The sequence below is a fragment of the Nipponia nippon genome, unplaced genomic scaffold (assembly GCF_047370975.1).
Source record: "Nipponia nippon isolate SJK-2023a ecotype South Korea unplaced genomic scaffold, ASM4737097v1 scaffold_9, whole genome shotgun sequence".
Lineage (NCBI taxonomy): Eukaryota > Metazoa > Chordata > Aves > Pelecaniformes > Threskiornithidae > Nipponia > Nipponia nippon.
This window is the reverse complement of record NW_028262413.1, coordinates 37,313,843-37,335,200: the sequence shown is the minus strand read 5'-3', so window position 1 is coordinate 37,335,200 and position 21,358 is coordinate 37,313,843. Positions and strand designations below refer to the sequence as shown.

At 44.3% G+C, this 21,358-nt stretch overlaps 1 protein-coding gene across 1 annotated transcript in view; it reads left to right on the top strand.

Annotated features, from left to right (window-relative positions):
• The first annotated feature begins 850 nt into the window (after window positions 1-850).
• Window positions 851-21,358, top strand: part of FBN1 (fibrillin 1) — a 158,040-nt gene continuing 137,532 nt past the window's right edge. Inside the window, exons 1-4 of the mRNA XM_087743599.1 lie at window positions 851-930; window positions 1,342-1,619; window positions 16,311-16,393; window positions 17,317-17,415. Of these exons, the coding sequence (XP_087599725.1) occupies window positions 1,447-1,619; window positions 16,311-16,393; window positions 17,317-17,415 (355 nt within the window). The 5' untranslated portion in view covers window positions 851-930; window positions 1,342-1,446. The remainder of the gene's footprint in view (window positions 931-1,341; window positions 1,620-16,310; window positions 16,394-17,316; window positions 17,416-21,358) is intronic.

Sequence of the window (21,358 nt, the reverse complement as noted above, 5' to 3'; positions counted from 1 at the left end):
GGGGTGGTGGTGGTTTGCTCTTCAGGATTTTTAAATCAACCCAAAATCATAAGCAAAAACTGCGGGGCTTTTTTTCCTTTCCTTGATAAGGATGAGGCATGCATTTGTTCTGGAGCTGGCTGCAGAGATTTAGGGGTGTGTAGAGAAGAGCTCGGAGCGCCGGTGTCTGTGCCATGCTAGTTGCTAGAAAGGGCATTTTTCATTCTGCAGCAGCCTCTAAGGTAAAGCCAACATCGTTGCTGTTTGTCCTTATAAGGGAAACAGATACTATTATGGTTTTTCTTAAGCCATTCCACCGATGCAAAATGCTGCACCTCTAGGACATATGTATGTATTTTTAGACGGAGACAGAGGCGTCCACTTTCTCCAGCTCCCCCCCCGGTCCTGCGTTACACACTTACTCTGCTGCTCAGCATTAAGACTAGCCCAGACGCTAACGCTTCTGCCTCTCTGCAAGCCGGGACCGGCGGGGTAACCTGAGCAGGCAGCGCTGCCTGGCCGCGGCTTCCCCCGCAGCCGAGGGAGGCGGCAGAGCCCCGTCCTGCCGGGCAGGACCGCAGCCTGCCTGCGGCTCCCGGGGAGCCCCCGGGGCAGAGCATCCCCCAGCCCCGCCGGCCGCTTGCCGCAGGTGACCCGCCGCGGGGCTGGCCAGCGGCCTCCCGCCGCGGTAGCCGCCCGGGCAGCGCCGAGCGCCCCCGGAGCCCCCGGGGTGGCGGTTCGCGGGTGGAGGGACATTTTTATTCACCTCTCTCTCGCGAGAAAGTGTTGCGCGGGCGATACTTGAAGAGGAGGGGGGGGAGAGAGGAGGGGAAAAAGGAGGAGGAGGAGGGAGGGGGCAGCTGGAGCCGCAGCTGGAGCAGCGGTGGGTGCAGCGGCCGCATCTGGAACAGCAGCGGGAACGGCAGCCGGCGGCGGCGGCGGCTCCAGCGGGTGCGCGCCCCTCGCAGCGGGCTTCTCCCGGGGCGGGCGGGCTGGGCGCGGGGCTCCCTGCCCGCGGCGCGCCCCGGCCGGGCACCGCGCTCCAGCCGCCGCGGTGCCCGGCTCCGGGAGGCGGGGAGGGTTCGTGCCCGGGAGACGCTTCCAGCCCCGGCGCAGCTCCGGGAGCGGTGGCGGCGGCCGCGGGCTGCCCGCGGCGGGCGCGGGAGCGGGAGCCCCCGCGGATGCTGTTGGAGGGAAGGTAGAGTCCGGGCAGCCCCTCGCCATCCCTCGCGGCCGCCGCCTCCCGCAGGCGGGCGAGCGCCGGGCTGGCCGGGGGCCGACGGCGGCGGGGGGCGCGGGGCGGCCGCGCCCGCTTTTTCTCGGTCCCTGACCCCCCCTTCCTCCCTTCTTCTCCCCTCGCAGCTCGCCTTGGAGAGCCTGGTCGGAGACAGGGCGGCGGGGACCGGCGGACTTCGGCGGCGGAGAGGAGGCGGCGGCCGCTCGCAGCCCGGGGGCTCGGGGGACGCGATGTGGCGGGGGCGGCTGCTGGGGATCGCCCTGGGAGTTGCCGTGCTGTGGGCGTCCCAGGCGGGCGCTGCCGCCGCCGCCGGGCACGCCGAGGGGGTGAGCGCCAAGGAGAGCCGGGCCAGCCGGGCCAAGAGGCGAGGGCAGGGCGGCGGCGGGCACGACGCGCTCAAAGGGTAGGTGCGGGGCCGGCCCCCCCGGGGCGCCGCGGCGCGGTGCGGGCAGCGGGCGCGGAGCGGGCAGCGGGCGCGGAGCTGCCCGTATACGCGTGTGAGGGCGCGCGTCCGTATCCGTTGCCGCGCTGCGGCGGGAGCTGGCGGGGGCGGGAGGGCTCCCCGACCCCCCCGGGTCTGCCCCTGCCGAGGGGCCGGCTGGGCTGGGGGGCGCCGGCCGCAGTGTCCCGGGGGAGCGGCGGGGCAGAGGGCGCGGAGCCCCGCCGCCCTCCCGGGACCCCCCCAGCAGCCCGCGGGGCAGGGTGCTGGGGCCCCCGCGGGCTGCAGCCTTGGCTCGCCTTTGGGCGGGTGATACTTGGTGAGGACGAGCCGGTGCAGGTCGGAGGTTGCTAATTGAGCGTCTGGGAAGGACACAGATAGAGGCAGGCTGCGGGCTTGTGCATTCCTCCCGCGTCCCGGACTTCGGCTTGGCATAAAGCAGAATATCGGCGAGGCCCGGAGACCACAGCATGTCCTTTCGTTGGCTGTCCTCTCTCATCTCCGCCTTAAACCTTTTGCGAAGTGCGTCTTCTCTTGCACTCAAGTGGACTGTCTGTGCTTATGCGGTGTTCCCTGTGACCTGGGGACGGCCGAGGGGAAGAATAGGGACCATTTTTGGTGTCAGAGCTGTCTGGGACGAGTAAACCCAAGCACACTTGAGTTTAAAATCATTGTGAAACATTGTGGTACATGCTTAGCAGGGTGTTTTTCTTAAAGAGTAAATCCGTCAGGCAAACTGTTTTCCAAATTCTAATGGAACACCTTTCCGATGCAAAAATAATTGTCAAGTCAGCTGAAAGGCATTGCGTGTGTGTGCAGCTGAAAACTTAGTTCACTGGAAAGCTGAAGAGCTTGCAATATTGGAAGAAAAAGGAGGTTTCCTTTTTCAGGTGTTCCGATGCACCTTTTCAGCCCTTAGCCAGATTTGTCACTCGTCAGGCAGAGGGTAAATGTAGCAAAAGTTATATGGAGATAGTTATGCTTCGGTAAGGGATGCAAGATATTTTCTTTCTTTTCCTGATTTCCTTAAAAAGGAGCTATTACAACTTTATTTTTAGAGGCCTTGATGAATATGCTTTAATTTCTTGCGAACTTCCTCATACTTGTATAGTACTTTTTATTTATATTCAGATTTGCAATTTTGGCTTTTTTTTTTTATGCTTGCCTGATGGGAAAAGGTTTATGTTTTTAGGTCCCCATGCTGCAAAAATGGATGCAAGCTATTGGTATTGTTTTTCAAGGATCTGATTTTGTAGGGTCAGACTCTCTTATTTCATTTCCTTATACCTTGTCACAAGAGAAATAGTTGGACAAAGTAGATCCTTCCTGTGACGAAAACTACTCTAGGAGGTGAGGAGGACATACAGAAAAGATTTTAGGACTAATCACAACCAATGAAAGATGCTAAGGAAAAATATTTGTCAGAAAGAGCCTTTATTCTTCAGGATGTTTTAATAAACTTTCTCATTATGGAACTCTGAGTTAATATCAAACTGACAAACACCATTTTCTGAGCAGTGGGACAGAGTATGCCGTCTAGCACACGTGTGCTGACTTGGTGAGAGTTAGCGGCATGTTAGCTGAGGATGAAATTTCTTCGATGAATGTAACTGTTGCTCTAAAACTGTGCTGTGTAGACAGTAATAATAGTGCATCAAGAGATGATATTTCATGTGTTAATTATTTTTGGAATCTAAAATGGGTTAGGGTAAGTATTTAGTCTTATGAGGTGATTCGTATGTTTAACTGAAGCCTTCAATTTATTACGTACTTTGCAATGATTCTTCCTTTTATTGTGTATTGCCTATGAGTTACGTATCTGCTTAGTAATCTGCAAATCTAGAGAAAATGGCAATATTAATTTTAGGTATTTTATGTCTTGCTCAATTATTTGGGATGTTCCAAATCTGAATGAGTGCCCTTGGGAAGCAGGTTCTTAACAAGAATATAATAATTTTCCAGGTGACCTGAGATACAGTGAAGACAAAACAAATTATTAGTTTGGGTGCTTGTTAGACCTTTTCCTGTAACTCTCAAGAGACTGAGTGTAGAGTTCCCAAATTGCTTGGAGGAGATTATTAACACACAGGCATCTTTATCATTGTTGGGTGAATCCTGCTGGATATTTCCAGTTTAGAAATTGTGAGCACTTCTTAGGTGTGGTACTGTACTGTACAATATGAATAAAAAGAATTGTCATTTTAACAGACAAGGTTGGAACTAATTCTTTGGAAAGCCAGATGGAAAACATATTTTGAATGTACAGGAACTGTATATACATTAGACAAGGAGAATTCATTGTTATTGAAGGACTGAAACACTAAAAATATGATTTTACAAGAAGACATACTATTTTTTTAACTTGTTCATCAGTACAAATACATTTGGGAATCTGAGAGTTGTAATACAAGTCATAACAGATGCTGGGAAACTTTATTTTCATGTTATTGTAGTTGACTAAGACTGTTTTTTCTTCTTGCAATGAACTCTTGCTCTGATTGTAGGAGCATGGGGATAAATTTTTAGAGAAAACCCTTTACATTTAGACTTCTTGTGTGTTGGATTATAGTGATTATTGAAAGTCTTTCAGCATTTAAAAGTATTGAGGTTAGCCTCTGTGTGAATACTGGTCTTGTATGTTAAAATGAAGCAGCCTAGGATCTGTTTCAATTCTCGTGATTTTTCCCACTTAACATTTTTTACTGCAAGCTGTTGATTGCAGGAGATGTTTGCTTTTGTCCTTGTGACCTTTGCCTCGTTGTTTATGCCAGTGAGCTATCAGAACATATAACATGATTCTAGAAGTATATTTTAACTTTAATAATTAGAAATTATGCAGAAATGCCTCTTGTGTACTCATTTTAAGACTTTAAGCTTGCTGCTCATGTAGTTTGAATTGGTCCAGCTACGAAGGCATTAGCAATGAAGTCCTTGTAATGTCATCTGTGTTTGGTCTAAGGCAATGTGTGTTTATGTGCTGGTGCCTCTAGGTGATCAGAAAGCGATCAGAATAAAGGCAGTAATTATTTCAAAATATAACTATATCCTTCATTCATGGAAATGTTGCTAGAATCCACTGTGATTCAGCAAGTTAAAATACTGAGCTGTTACTGAGACACTCTCATCCTCTGGATCCGCAGTACTTTAACACAAATGTTAATGTATTGAATTATAAGGCATGAAGCCATCATCCTGCTACCCCTTAAACACCTAGGAATGTAGTGTCAACTCCTGAAGAAGTAAAACCTACAAAACTGGCCATGACTGGGAATTTCTTTCTAAACAATATATACTTGAAGTCAACCATTGATATATGTTTCAATCATTTGAATATAAAGTAAAAAATAATTTACTGGTGATATGATTGGTACTTGACTGAATACAAGAAGTATTATGCTTAAAGATCTCAAAATTAATTAGGATTTCCCATTTTCTGATGATGCTAGACAAAGACCTCAAACTCTGATGAGGATCAGTCAGTTCTTAATAATATTTTAAGCAATGTTTATAATGTTTATCAGTCTCTTCTCAGTATAATGGCCAAAGAAAGCAATTATTTGCCTAACAAATAGCTCAACAGAAATTTTGAAAGAACTAAAATTTCTTCAAAATAGCTGAATTGTGACATGACTCTAATTAAGACACTAATTAAATGCATTTGTGGAAGAATGATTTAATTTCTTTATTTTTATTAAGTTAAAATGATAGCGAATATTGCAGAACAGAATAGTTGGCTCCAAAATGATTCATAAAACTCTTGGATTAAAGTTATTCAACAGGGGGTGGAGTTTTTTTGGACCAATTTCTTCTGGTCATCCCAAATGAAGTCCACAGGTTTACTGATATGCTTCCTTGAGTAAACTCAGTTGGATTTGATCCTTTTTATGCATCACTGCTCCCTGAAATAAAATAAGTCTCATAAATCTATAACATAATTCCAGTATTCAACTATATATAATTAAGGCTTCTGGTTTTCGTTTTAAACCAATATTTACCACTAAAAGCCCGCTGAAGAAAAGCAGACTTTCCATACCGGTAAATATTGGTTTATACTGAAAAACCTCAAACATTTTTCTTGCCACTTTTGGCCTGCACACCTCTGGCCAGCTGATGGTGCCACACCTTGTCAGTGTCACTCTGTGAGCAGGAGGCAGCCTGAATACTTGGGAATAAAAATCCTAATTAAAAATACATGCAAGTTGCTGTAATACCTGGTGTGCTGGAGCACTCACCTGGCTTCCAGGTGGCATGGCCGACTTCCTCCCAGTCCTCTGTGCCTTACGGGGTAAAGCCTATATGGAGGATGAAGAATTATGCCAGTGCATCCTAATGTAAAACCTGAAGTCCTTGGCAACTACATGTAGTGTTAAGATTCTGCACCTCTCTGAATTTATTTGCCAATGGTTGCGATACTATTTTTTTGTTATTACATGATCCTTGGAAATCTAGTTCTGGAGTGATAGGAGTTCCTAGATCTTGGCACTGTGTCTCATGTAGATGTTTCCTTTCTTTCAGTAGGAGTGTATGATGCGGTTTGATGTAGGTGTGACTTTCTCTGGGGAGCAGGGTGTATGGATGGGGAGTAGGGAAAGCAGACAGAACCAAGCAAGAAGCCAGCACAGAATCTACTCTGTGGCCGGCAATAGCTGTTATTAACTCTTGCTGAAGGGCTAATATTTAAAGAGGGAATAACACATGATTTTCAGTTCTGATCATATAGGTCTCTTCCCCTGGCTGCCACAATAGGTTTTACATTTTGGAATATACTAGTTTAAATACTATATGGAAATTTTTAAATGCATTTAATGAAAGCTGTCTGACAATAGTCTGCACTGGATTGCTTTATCCAGAGCCAGTAGCAATGCAAAGCTCCCATGCTAGCATTCTTCTTGTTCCATGTTGTTCTTCTTGTTCCATGTTGTTCTTCAGCCTGAAGAAAAACAGTAAAAAGTAAATACTCTTCAGGCCTATGTAGTCCTTGTACTCTCCACTTAGGTTTCCAAATCCTGTCATTCGGACACCCATCTCTTTAAAAGGCATGACCTTAATCCCAATTCTGGTTTATGGTTTATGGGGATAGACTTCTGGGCCTGCGTAGTTCGTAGTGCAGAATTAGGACTCAATTCATTTTGGGCATGCCAGTGAAAAAACATCCTGTGGTTAAAACTCTCAGTGGGTACTACTTTTTGTAGTCTCCCTTTCACTGGTGAGTATCTTAGGCGCACTTGATTTTGTTACCAGCTGCTTAGCCAGTCTTCCCCTCTGTGGTCTTTTCTCATCTTATATTGTAGCTGGACACAAACGGTTTTGAAGTGCCATGTGTCTGTTTGATTTGAATTGGACACCCCCCCCCCCCCCCAATCCATTAGAGAAATACTTTTTTCCCATTTAATGACAGTAAGTCACAAATAGAGCAAACGGAGGAAAAAGCCTACAGTAAACAGTAGAGCAGTATTCTTGAGGTACTGTATGAAGCATGAGTGTTTTGGAAATACTGTAAAATTGGCTTGGGGGACTCAGACGAAGCAGGTTTCCTGTCACCAAGCAGCACTTTGCCAAGGTGACACATTGAAGATCAAGAGGGCAAGATTGGATGTAAGTCTTTTCCTTTCTTCCCCTCTTATTTATTTATTTAATTTTATTTATTTATTTATTTTGGTTTACACAGGTCTTAGCTGTATCAGGCTGGCCTGATATGCTGACCCAGATGCTGCAGGACAGGTCACAGCTGGCCTGTGATGGGTTTGTACTTTGTGTACAGAGTGAGTGGAGAATTTCACACCGAGTTTGCCACTTCATGTCCCGTCATAGGAAGGTACCTTGCTGTCCTCAGTCCTGAGAGGTCCTGTGTAAGGCTGATTGTGGCTATGACTTAACTGCTTGGCAGGTTAGAAAGAGATTTATGTTACAGCTCTTACTCAGAAAACAAGAGATGTCAGGGATTGTGCGTTGTTTCTTTTCTTGTGTTCTAGGTAGTAATTTTCTTCTGTGGATACGTGATGGAATTGTCTAATCTTTTGTGCAGTGTTGTCTTTCTGGAGACTTTCTGATCTCAGTTTGTTCGTGTTTACTTGAACTTTTATTGAGGGGGGACAGGTAGCGTTCAGTCTTTAGAAACTGGAGGCATAAAGGGTTGGGGAGAAGAAGAGCACCCGCAAAGAGTGCGTCTGGTTGCAGCAGGGTGCAGTAATTTGCAGGTTGCAGTGCAGGTTTCCAGAGAGAATTGTTTGGAGGAGGCAGAAGAAGCCTCCAGCACGTGGCTGGGATGCTAACCACAGCTGCACTCTCCTCAATCAAGAGCCCACTTAAGGTTTATAAAAGTAGACTTCTCCCCTGTTGTTAGCCAGCACAGGATACATTTTGTGTTCAGCGGTGGTTCCACAAGTTGTTCACCAGATTCAGTCTGATCTGGGTAGGTTTGCCTTGTTAACTGGATGAGCTACTCTATGTGCAACTTCACAGTGCTGTGCCAGAACCTTTGGGGCTAAACTGGCCTTGAGGATGCAGACTTGAAGTAAGCATAGGGCTGCTCTCACTTTATTCGGGAGCAATGGGAGGATCACTCGTTAGGGTTTGGCAGGGACAGTTCATCTGTCAGCTTCATTTACAGTGATCCTTATTGAATAAAATTGCAGCTTCTGTTTTCCTGTATGCTTATTTTCCTTTCCTGTGGTGTGTTGTTCCGCAGTGCTGCTCGCTTAGGACAGTCTTTTTCATTGTCATTCATCTTCCATCCTGCAAACTTGAATGTTTTATATATGAACTTCAATACGAGTTTTGACAAGGGTCACTTTCAATATGTTCATGGACTCAGCAGCCTGTGATTATTAGAATAGTACTACACAAAATGGAAGACCCAGACTATTTAGCCACATGGATCACCAGGAAAACTTCCTCTTGATAGAAGCATAGTAGACATTGGCTAATAGGAGGCCATCTGTACTTAAACAAGACTTCAGGAGCTAGGGATCTTTGAATGTGTACATACGGAAATAGTAAGAAATTAATCATTAGCTTTTTCGCTTTGCAGTAAGATCACCTTCCATCTCGTTCCTCTTCTTCATCTCCCTGCTGAGCCCTAAAGATGAAGAGGATATCGATGCATGTGTGTCACTTTGGTCTTACTCCCCAGACTCAGTAAATATTTTCGTAGAATGGAACAATTGTGGCCTGGAGTGTTTCTGATTAACCATCGCACTGTGCTGGAAAATGTATTTGTAGCTCTTCGGTCTTGTATTGTGGATGTCTCCTTTCGTCGTTTTCTCATCCATTCTGACTTTCCCACTTCAGTTGTATTTATTTATTACCTTTTTTTTAAGGATTTCAGACCTACTGAACAGCCTCATTTGTGCTAAGGCCAATGTGCAGATAGAGGCATGAGAAGAATCATTTGCTTTTTTTGTCACAGGTCAGTAAAGTTGGGCTCTTCTTTGGAAGGTACACTGGGAGGTAAAATGTAGCCTGTTAAATTAAAACCTGTGGCTTCTGGTTTTGCTTATAGATCTTCACTGAAGTATGAAGGAGTTCTAGCTTTTATCTGGAAGAATGTTTTGAATGTTGACTTGCTGGAGAATCTGTTGTTTTCGTTTCTACTTCTCATTTTATGAAATGATTCATGACCATTAAAGCCTCAGAAATACCAAATGAAAGCCACAGTTCTTTTGTCTACAGTCTTAATCATTTTCATCCTCTTTTTCAAGCTTCCCTCTCTCTCATGTTTTGCTGGAGGACATCAGACTATCCAGTGATGTTCAGCTGAGGTTTCAAACTAAAATTTGTTTCCTTTCAGGAACATTTTTTTCCTGTCTCTTCTCTCCTTCTTTGTTTTTTCCTCTGATATTTCATCTTTTTCTCTTCCCTGTATACAGAGTAAATTACCAGTGGCTCCTAGGAACAAGGTGAACTAAAACAGTGGGATCCGTATCAACAGGGTTTTCCTCTTGCCTTATGGCAGACATGCAGTTAACTGGCCTTTGAGAACAGTGTTGCTATCCCAGCAAGGAAAGAGGCAGAGGGCAGGATACAGTGTGTTGTGAAGGGAGGAGGAGAAACGCTGCTATCTTACCTAAAATAAATCTTCCAGTAGCCTAAGGGAGAGCACTTGACAACACAAGTTAATGGCATTGCTTAACACCTAAGCGGGTTCACCGACAAGTATTGATACAAGTGTCAGGTTTATGAGACTCTCTGCGTAAATGCTTGCATTTGCTCCAAGGTGGGGATGGTGGGTGGTACCAGCTCATCCCGCAGCCTTTGGGAAAGCCTTGACAAGCGTCTGGCTAGTTGGCTGCTTCACGCACGTCCTGGCGCTGCTGCTTAGCTCAGTGCATGGCGCGGGCTGGCGGAGGCCCTGAGCTTGCCTGTGTGCATTATCTTGGGAGACTGTTAGAGGTCTGCCTCCATGGATAGCTGTTAGCAGGTACGGGGTGAGTGTCAGCAGTGGTGCGGGAGGTCTCTCCCTGATTCCCTGTTGGAAGTGCCATCCGGAGAGCTAAGCATTGCCCTAGCCCACAGTTACATATGTTTCCCATGGGATGCTATTTGCTATTTAGTGCTACCAGAGTAGAAAGGCTGTAATTTCTTGTACCCTGAATGCACCTTTTTTTTTTTTTTTTTTTTTTTTTTTTTTTAAGAAGGTACCTGCTGGATCCCTCCTGTTTACCAGCCATGCTTGTCTGGCTCAGCAGGTAGATTTTTGTGGTGGCATACTTGTACTTTACCTGTCTTCTACAGCCATGTAGATTGGGTGTCAAACTGGGTGTATTGACATTCTCAAGTGGAACAATGAGGGAATATGTGCCAGAAACCCATCTGTCCCTGGCTATGAATGAGAACAATGCCTGGCTGTCAGGTTAGATGAGTCTGTCCCTGCAAAAGACACAGGCAGATTTTTAGAGCAAGTGCGGAAGAATTCACTTTATGTCAAATGCTGTTGTTGGATTGCTGTATTTAGCTGTCACAGTGTGATGGAAGTTAGGGTTAGAAAAGTGTTCAATGTTGCTGCAGGAAACTTGCATGTCATTTTGAACTCTTGACTTGCACATAGGCCAGAGCCAAAGACGCCCGTAGAGCTGCTCAGCATGTTATTTTTTCAGTTGAACTGAGCCAGGATTCTGGGACAGCGGTATCCTTACTGTCAGAGTGAGAAATAGTTATCATATTAGGCTCTCTGCATGGCACAAACATCCAGGCTCACTTATTGCATGGTAAAAAGGAGTACATCAGATACAATCCTTTGTGTGTAAAAAAAATGTTTTGCTTAAGAATGCATGCTTGTCCTTTATAGGATAATAGAAGCTAAGTTTTGTGTTTGCTCTCAGAGTCTAGCACTGTTTCCTAGATTTTCCTTTTATACATTGAAATAAATAGCTTCAAGTGTCCTCTCAATAATCTTCACTGAATGATGAAAAAGAGCACAGTGACTAAAACCATCCTGTTTTCTCATATTTACCTGAACAACAGAGAAGCAATCCCTATTTAAGGTATTTGGAGTACCTGGAAACGAGGCTTAGGCATGTCAAATGCAGACCTGTGTCTGTGTTTTTTGCTCTGTCCCGTCCACATAGTTTCTCAGTTTGTGGATGTGCTCACTGGAGGTGGTGAAGTCGAAGGGCAACCAGGCTGCTTGGCTGGGCTCTCCTGCGCAGAGTGCTGTGTGTCAGGGTGGCAGGTGGCTTGGGAAGGCTGCCCATCACGTGCTGTAGCCGTTAGCTGCTGCGTCCCGTTGGGAACCGGACCTTCTCTTCCCAGTTCTGCTTTGCTTGCTGCTTCTTGGAGGATGGGGTGGGTGCCAGCGCAGCAAAACGAGGTAGTTTCGGTATCAACCTCTAATTTGTGCACCAAGTACCTGGCTTCTGTCATTTAAGTGGGGAGGGACTTCGGAAGGCCATGTGGGCCAACCCCTGATCAGAGCAGGGTGAACTGAAATCGGGTTGCTCGCAGCCGTGTCCACTCAGGGTTGGAGTCTCTCTAACAATGGAAATTCTTGATTCAGTGGGAAAGCTGAGTAAAGCTCCAGTGGAGTCAACAGAGCTGGGCCTCTCTGTGCTTTTAGCATTTACTGTGAGATGCTGAGGAGTTTAGGAAGGTATATAAAGCTTTTACAGCAAAAGGTATAGATCTGATTATGTGTCTCTGGAAAACGACTAGTAAAAGCTATTCCTCTTCATGTTCTGGAGCCTTAGTGACTATTTCTTAGTACATTGGTTATATTCAGACTTAGACAACCATATTTTTAAGACCAGCCTACCGTTTTTTCAGGTGCAGTTGTCGTTCTTTTTAACTCCCAGTGCAAGCATGGAAGCATCACTCCAATTATATGTGGAAATGATTAGCAAATAATTCTGGGTACAGTTTTAGCAGGTACCAGTGTTACCCACGTAAGAATTAAAATAGGCAAAGGCTTCTCTAAAAATAACCGCTGGCTGATGATGTTGCTTTAAATTGTATCTCTTCTGCCAGAAAATTGGGTCCCTACATTATGTTAAACATATGGTAGCTGCTGCAGCCAAATAATTAATACAAGTCCTTCATTAAACATTTTCTTGCAAGGAAGAATCCCTGTGTGTTTTCCTAGGGAGAGGAAAAGTGGCCTGAGGGAGTGATTAGAAACCCTCCCTGGTATCCCTGCATCTCAGCTCATCTGTAACTGGTGATCAGCTGGCTCTCTTATTCTTGCAGCCGCTCCCTGCCCACTCTGTCTGGTCTCTCTGTCTAAATTATTCGAGACCCACGCCTTGGGTTTGATTCAGCCTGGGTTACGCCAGCATTGGCCGGTGCATGGCAGTGCTGCTGACAAAATTTCCGCCTGAAGCCTTGCTCACAGCAATGCCAGAAACTCTTCCTCCCGTGGGAGCTGCAGATGGGCAACGCTTTCTTCGGCAGAGGGCTGTAATTTCCTCGAGGGGTCACAGGCAGGGCAGAGCAGGGATGTACAGAAGTAGCACCCCTCCCGGGCAGGCTGCAGCACGGGGCTCCGGCTGTGTCTCTGCCGGGGCCCTGGAGAGGAAAGCCGCAGTGCTGGAGGTGCCCCCACCGGTCCTGGGCTGGGTGGTGTTCGCTGCTGCCGGCTTCGCACAGGGCTTTTGAACACCTCCCTCACTTCTCTGGCTGTCACATACCCTCGCTGCCTGGTTATATCTGATAAGAAGGCACTGTCAAGCTTAGTGTGATTTGTTTCCCATCATTTTACCTTGGTGTGCCTGCTCCACAAATCCGCCCCCAGTTGCTGGGTAGTGGCGTGCAATTTGGGAGAGCCAGGCAGCCGTTCGTTGTTGCTGAGACGGGGCATTGGGAGGAGGAGTAGCAAAGGAGGGCTGGACCCAGTTGGTCCTTTCCAGGAGATGATGGTCAGTGTTGCCCCGTGGAGAAAGCAGACCATTTATTTGAGAATGCGTGACAGGCAGAGGCTGTGCTGCAGTCACAGCCGGGGGTAGCACACCCTGACCTGGGGCAGGACCACGTGCATCCATCTGAAGGAGCTGATGCTGCAGTCCTGCCCAGGCTCCATCCCCGCGCGGGCGGAAAGGACAGACAAAGCTTGACTTCATAACAAGGGTGGAGGTTCCCCACAGTTGTTCTGAAGAAAAATATCTTCTAGTTTGGTGCACACAGATGCTGTCAGCCAGACCTATCACTCTCAAGCTTATCAGAATTTCCAGATGAGCTTTTTTCTCTCTGCTGCTTTAAGACTTTTCTAGTTGATGACTGATGTCTTTTGATGATTGTTCAACTCATTTTGCCACTGAATTCATACTTTCATATCATTAATCAAAGACATAATTTCTTGTTTATTTTGGACATCTTTGATAAAACTCTGGGCATCAGTCTCTCAGCACCATACCATTACAGAAATCCTTTTATACTTTACAGGTTTATAAGTGACTCTAAAATAAAGTGAAAGACCTGTCTCTTTTAAATTGTAATGGGAACAGCTTTGTTCCTGAGATGCGCTCTCCCTTCTCTGGGCTTTGGAATGAAAGGAAGGTGCTGTGGGCACCACAGGTGGCTTGGGCTGTATAGATGCATTTTTGCTTATTTTACCATTAGAAATCAGGTTTTATAACTGAACTCTGTTTGTAGTACTGTTCAGGAAAACAGTTTTATAAGAATATAAAATGCTTCTTCAGTATTCATAGCCTATAATATCAGCAGGAAAATATGCTCTATTAAACACAACAGTGGGTAAACTGTTTAAAGTAAGTACCATGATAGAGCCTTTACAATTTGATTGATGGTTTCTGTGTTTTTACATGAGGTAAATTGTTATTCCCTCGAATACTTTATTTATTTATTTATGGAGATTTATTGCTGTAGTGTCTGATCACCTCATAAATATCAATTAATTTAACTTTCAAAATTAATTATTTTCAAAGACATTTTACAAATAGGCATGAGTAAAGAACGCTCCTTCCCTCTCAAAGAAGTAGCGTTCAGACTTTAATATAGGTTTCTTTTATAAGCTAGACAGCAGCTTTCTGACGAAAAAGTGTTCCACTGGAAAATGCACTTGTCAGGCTCAAACTGTTCCATGGAAGTACAGTTCGATCTTTTTTTTTTTTTTAAAGCTAGGCATGCTGCATCTGAGTTGGAGCTTCTTGGGTGTACAGCTTAGCCTACCCTGTGGACAGCCTCAAGGCTCCCAGGGTCTCTGACTTCATGGTTGCTGGTGCATATGCGTATTCCAGAGCCCCATTCTGGAAACAGATTTTAAAAACTGGGTTTCCCCATGGCACAGAAATCAGCTCCTGACTCTTAACTTGGACCAGATGGTCCCCAAAGCCATGTATTTGCCAAGACTGAAATTTGACAGAGTACCTAGACATCACTTTATGGTCAACTGTTTATAGATTCTTACCAACTCAGATCAGAAATGGGTGGTTTATGCCTGTTGGTTGTAACAGGTAGCAACAAACTCATTCTGTCTGTCTTAATAAGTTCCATTATTTCTTCAGACTGGAGAAGGTGAAAAGCAATCTCACTTGTCTGCTTGCCAGTCTTACTTGGCAGATGATCGTGGAGCAACATTTGGCATTGATGAACAGGGAACTCTAGGAAAGTTACATGGTTATAGCCCTGCAGGGGAAAGGAAAGCTGACATTACTAAAACTGAATACATTGGAATTATATGAATAAGACTTTGAGTCTCTAACACCAGTTGCAGGAAGGGAGAAGGGCCCTGCAACAAGTCCAATTGTGTTGCTCACGTTCGCCTCCGTTACCACTTTGTAATTATCCAGGACCAGTGGAAGGTAATGGTAGTGTTTGCTTTGACTTAAGTAGTTTCTGGCGAAGCACTTAATGAAAAGACTAGGTGTCACGGAAGTTGGTGTAACCAGAGTATTTAAAATTGCATTAACAATGCAGATCCCTAAATAAATACAGTATAAAAGTCTTGTTAGTTAGAAAACGTGCATAAATAAATGTTTGCATATATCGAGATTGTTTGTCTTAAGTTGCCTCACCATATGAGGTAACTGTTGTTTACATAGACATTGCAATACTGGGGGTGAAGAACTTTCTGAAAGACCAAGGACAAAATAATAATAGAAAACCCTTCCTAAAACAATAAACACTTTAAATGTCTCTAATCTGTATACAGTATTTCAGTAAAGTGGTTTCTAGGAAGTACTCGTTTATAGCTAGCTTTAGTTGCATTAATCTATTGAGTAATTGCTCATGATATTAATAGAGGTTGTAAAATTTTCATCTGATGAGATTATTAAACATACAACAAAAGGAGGTACATTTTCCCATTTTTGAAGCTTTACTTGCATGGATAAGTGCATTAAATAAATAGGCCAAGTTAGATTAAATAAAAAAAAATTTGTTATCAGTGAGGGGCATAGAACCATTTCAGTTTTTCTATTTTTACCAATAAAATCACGATAGGAATAGTGTCACGTCCTGCAAGCTTTCACTGTAAACTGTAGTGATACAGTTAATTGAAAGGGTAAATACAGATGAGAGGAATGGGTTGGAAAGAAAAATTCCGATGGATCCATCATTTAAGAAGTGCAGTAGGCCCTTCATCTTCATTTCACAGGACCCTGTCTCTACATGCACCCACATCCTTGATTTTTTTTGATAGTAAGTCATTTTTGCTAGTGAAGCATTTACATATTTTGGCTCATTTATTTGGCTAATGTCATGGTTGGCGTGTTTCACTTGTATGTACGTACATAGTTTTGCTCATGAACAGAACAGGGAACAGTAATAGTGCTTTAGAGTAAAGAAGAGAAAGCAACATGAAGCTTAAAAATTATCATTCAAAGGGCACTAGATTTCCTCTGTGTTCACTACTGATGATGAGTGTGATCCCTCCTTTTGTATTTAAATGGGAGTTTTGCTCAGAAACCCTGTATGTTACTTTTCCAGATATGGAGTGGTACGAGACAAGTTTTGCCCATTCTATTCCTGTTGTTTAGATGTTACTGGTTTGATTTTGTGTTTTTAATGTGACCTTCAATTTCTAAAAGTGTATGTAACATAAAAACCCCAACAACCGAAGGCATACAATTCTGCTAAAAACATACAACACTTCTAGATTTAATTATTGAAATGTATATTGCAGTGATTTACTTTTTTCATTTTTATGCCTCTACTTTTAAAACATATTTCTGAGTAAAAATAAGAATTAATCCTTTTTTTTTCCAGACCAAATGTGTGTGGATCACGTTACAATGCTTACTGTTGCCCTGGATGGAAAACTTTACCTGGTGGAAACCAATGCATAGTCCGTAAGTTAATCCAGTTATATGTTATGACTGAGGTTTATCTTTGTCCCTCTATGTCAGGGTATTTTTAATTGTATACCAGAACTGAAATGTGTTTCTCTATGGTTTTGATAGCAGCTGTATATCATTTCTTTACCATTTTAAATATATTAAGCTAATATACAAAGTTTTGTGGGCTACAATACAGTGATGTGATACCAGTATTTAACAAAGGATTAATCTCATCCACATGTTCTGTTTAAGTCTGTGGTAAAGGGATCCAAGGGGTGTGTGGACTCTAAGGAGCGAGTAGCTGTGGAATATGTTAATCTGTTTAAGTAAATGGAAGGAGACAACAGCATTGGGCCAGCAAGTACATTTGCTCTGCTTGTTTGGGTCATATCTCTGAAATATATATGTAGGGATATAACTATATGCGTACGTACATCATAGTGCTGTATGCATATTCATATGTAATGGTACAATGTACCAGAAATAACTGTTAAAGGCGCTTTGCCTAAGGCTGATAAGACCCTCTCCAGAGATACCGAGGCAACGCGCTGTCAGATGGGAATTATTACGCTGGTGTGTGTCTGGTGCAGAAATAAAGGGAGCATTGTAATACTGCCTCAGTGCCATCCTTCCCCCAGGAGCAGTCTGGTAAAATGGACCACAGTTTTACTTTTCCAAGGAAATCTCCCTATATCTAGTGTGGCCTGTGGCATGTTCCCGGACCTTTTATAAGAGATTGTGAAGGTCTAGGTTTTAGCTGTCCCCTATAGAGATGTGAATGAACGGGAGGAACTGTTTTGGAATCTGTTGTATGCAATTTAACGAGTTTGTAGGTATTTTTGTTATGGTGCTGAATGCATATTTTCTATCAGGTGTTTTTTATGTGTTTGGGGTTTTTGAAGCATACTTTAAAGGCATTTATGTTTTCTTTATAGCAATCTGCAGACATTCCTGTGGGGATGGATTTTGCTCTAGACCAAACATGTGCACATGCCCAAATGGTCAGATAGCCCCCTCCTGTGGTTCAAAATCAAGTAAGTATTTCTTCTGTGTCTTTGATATTGCTCTTTTGAGTCCGTGAAGCTACTAAGGTATGTAAGATAGTTCAGTGGCCAGTATTTAAGACAAATAACCTCTGAGTCACCAGATGTACTTTTACCACAGGAAAGAAAGTGTAGCCTCCTATGATGAAACTAAAGAATGACTCAGAGACTAGCTATTGGGGACATTCTTTTTTTGCCAAATTAAAACCAAATTAGTTTTATTGGAAGCTATATTCATTTGCCAGTTTGTAACACTAATTCCAATCTTCCTTGCCAGGCTCAGTACATATCTTCTGAATCTAATATTGCTGGCCTTATTCAGGTGATACTTCTGTAGGTGCTAGAGGTACAGAACAGGTCAAGGTTTTTAAGTGTAACAGCTTTTCATCAGAAAAAAAACAGATGCTTTGGAAATGAAACTTTTCAGAGAGATGACTTTTCCTAGAAATGTTTGCATTTCAGGTTTTCAAGGAAGGCTCCCCAGATCCAGAAAAAAATAAGTAAAATTAAATTCATTCAATGAACCAGATAGCTCAATGGCTAATCATAGGTAGAGTATCTGATATGAAGTAGGATTTTGCTTGGGATAGTAATCTCAGTTCATATCTGAGATGCCAGCTGTAATCTCCACTGTATTCTCATTTGAGTATGGTGCTTGGCTCTTAGAATATAGAAGATTTTGATTTTTATATAAAATGTGAAGTTTCTGGGAAGAATTTTGGGGGAAACTGGTTCCCACAAATGCCCATAACTATCTGAACAGTATACTAACTGAAGTCAGTGGGGGATGCACTCACTGAGGTCTGTAATATTATGCAAAATGGTCATCCTTTTAATTCTGAATATCTGTTCAGACTCAGTGTGTGGTCTGCTTTGCCCCTGTATTTTTTACCTTGCCATTTTTTTTGCTAGTTGATAAGAGTTTTCCCACATAACCGACCACTTCAGCTTGTGGCTTTAGCATCCTTTTCATGCAATAACAGTGGAAAAACAATAACAACTGTGGAATGTAATGGAATGGCATGTACTAAAATGGTAAATATTGTTCTTTGTAGTTCAACCCCTTTCTCAGGCTCCTGTGATGTCTGTTAGGGAGAGGCCTGCGTGAGGAGGGTATGGTGCTATGGAGCTCCCAGAGAGTACTGGAAGGAGGAAGGGTGCAAAATGCTGTACAAATGTCTGTGTTGTTGTGTTCTTGCCTCAGTTTGCAGCTACTGTTTTACCAGGTGCATACACCTTAATCCTGTAAGCCAGCGAAGGAAAGTATGACCTTCTCCCAAGTCCCCTTCAGGGTACAGATGGAGACATATATCCCTACATCTGTTACATGTTTTGGCACCTTTGTAAAAGGCAGGACCGAGTGGGCCTTAGTATTACCTCATTTTTTTTGTAGGCCACACTGAAGTATTTTATGAGTCAAGACTTAAAAGAAAAATAGAGTATGAGTAAAGTTACAGTTCTTCTTGTGGTTCTTTTCTGAAGTATTCTACCATTGATCTCCATAGTTTTAGCATTCATTGGAGTTGCACAGATAAATGGGTGCAGAAGGACTTTACTTCATTTTTTAATCAAGCAGCTTCTAAAGCCTATATGACATAGCTATTTTCGTTGTTGACAGTTACTTCTCCTAGGTATGAATATTCTACTAATCATAAGCTTTAATCAGTGCTAACATTATTTTCCTTACATCGCTACATAGGTTTGCCCACTCTTAAATGTTGCTTTTCTGTATACGATATAAGTATTAACACTTTACAAATAGACTTAGCAGTTGGCTTAAGAAAGATCTTGTTTATTTCTTGTTTAATCAGTGCAATAATTTAAGATACATTTTGTGTGTGTGGTCACATCACCTTCATTTATTAAAAAAACCCAATTCTAAAAGCAAAAGTGTCTTGAGTTGTAGAGAGAAAGGACTCCACTGCACTCTTGTGTAATAATGTTTATGACACAGCACCTCATTAGGACTTACAGAACATACACATTCTGTAAGTCATTTGCTCTGTTGGCAATTTGTTTGTTTGCGGACAAAATCCATGAATATGTATTTACATAATAGACCACAATGACTTAGATCAGCTCTTAAGAAACAAAGTAAACATAAACATTAAAAATACTGTTTGACATCAAAAGGTTACTGTCAACTCCCGTTGGTAACAGTTAATATTTTGTCAGAATATGCATTCATGAAACCTTATTTTAATTATATCTTTTAACAAATGAGAAAAAACTCTTACTAAAATAATAAAAAAATCAAAAGTAGATGATCCAAGTTTGTCACATTCAAAATGCAAATAACAAATATGAGTGAAAATACTGTGATTTCTCAGGTTTAAATGTATGGCTTCTGTTATATGAGATGTGTCTGAGTCATCTTTTGGATAATTTAAGCTACATGTGTCTTTAGTGCTTAAGGAATCAGTAGTGGGCACAGGTTTTATAGCATGTACAACTATAGGCAGAAACCAAATTCACAGTGGCTCTTATAGACGGGTTGTCTGCTGGAATCAAATAATTAATGCAGATTGGAAAGCATGTGGATTGTAAAGCAAAACAAAGCCTTCAAGTCTGATTCTTACACAGGTCAGTTGTTGGGACTTTTCTGGTTATGAGTCAGCTTTAGGAATCTGATTCGTGGCTGAAAAGGTCAACCGGTGGTTTTCTCAGCAGAGATTTTTGTGATATCAATGAACTTGCTGGCTGAGTAGTGGTTATTTCTGTGTAATTAGTGAATTTTTGGGTATGCTTACAGTAGGCTTGGAGATAAGGTTGCCATGTGTGGAGGCATCTCCCCTGCTGGCTCTGATGTGCGGGTGGCTCTGATGTTGCAGGTGTATGTGTGGGGAGATGTCCTACACCCTGTGCTGTGCCAGCTCTGTGGTGCCTGCTCCACTGCTACCTCCCAAACCACCTGGGCCATGGCTGCTTTGGCCTTGTCTCGTTGTGCTGCGGCTGTGCCCCTGTTTGTGCTGCAGACATGTCCTCCGATCCTGCCATGTTGTTGGAGTTGCTGCTCTGCCCCTGTGGGAGTCGGGGGGAGTGAGTGAGGAGGAGGAGGAGGGTCTCTCCTTCAGCACCAGGCACGCCTCGCAGCCCCCAGGGTTATGGGTCAGGTGCGTCTCTGAGCTCAGCCTTTTTTGTTTGCTTCCAGCCTGTTTTAGTCAGAATGGCTTGGGCTGGCCTCAACAGGGAAGGCGTTTGCTGATGGGGCTGTCTCTGAAGGAAGGGAGCCGTGGCAGAGGCAGCGAGGGCTGTGGTGGGTGCTGGGGGTGGCAGCTGGTGGGAGCAACTGTCTGTGCCCCCCCAGCAGGCTGGTTACGCCGCCTGAGTGCAAAATGGGGCCTGCTCCGCTCCCCCTGCTAGCAGCTCCAGAGGCACCAGCCAAGGACCGAGGTCTTCCTCAGAGACCGTGTGCTGCGAGGGGGGAGGCTGGAGCCTGGGCCCTTGGCTTCGTGCCTCGGGATCCCGCTCCTTGGGGTGGTGTGGGAGACGTCCATCCAATGGCAGTAAAACCTGGAGCTCAGCCCCTTCCCTTATATTCTGCTGCTGTCAGAGGTGGTAAAAGGTCTTGAATTTTAAATGTTTCCAGAGTTCTCAAGGCTGCTGTGGGTTTTCTCAGCACCCCGTGCAGGGCTGCAGGCCTGTGTCCCATCCCGGCACTAGCTGCCATCTCTCTCCTGAGTCAGTCACTCGACAGAGAAAGCACGCTGAGCATCTGGGATGCGATGAGACTGTCATTCCTTGTTTACAGCTCCTGGCAGGCAGAGCCCTGCGTCATGCACGGCCGGAGTTGGGAGTGTTTCCTCGGCAGTGGCACAGAGAGAGGAGAGGCGGCCTCTCCTCCCGGTGCCCGCCGGCCGGCCCTGCGGAGCGCCCGCGGCCTGAGGTGCTGGGCGAGCGGCTCTGCTGGCTTTCCCACCTGAGGATTGCAGAC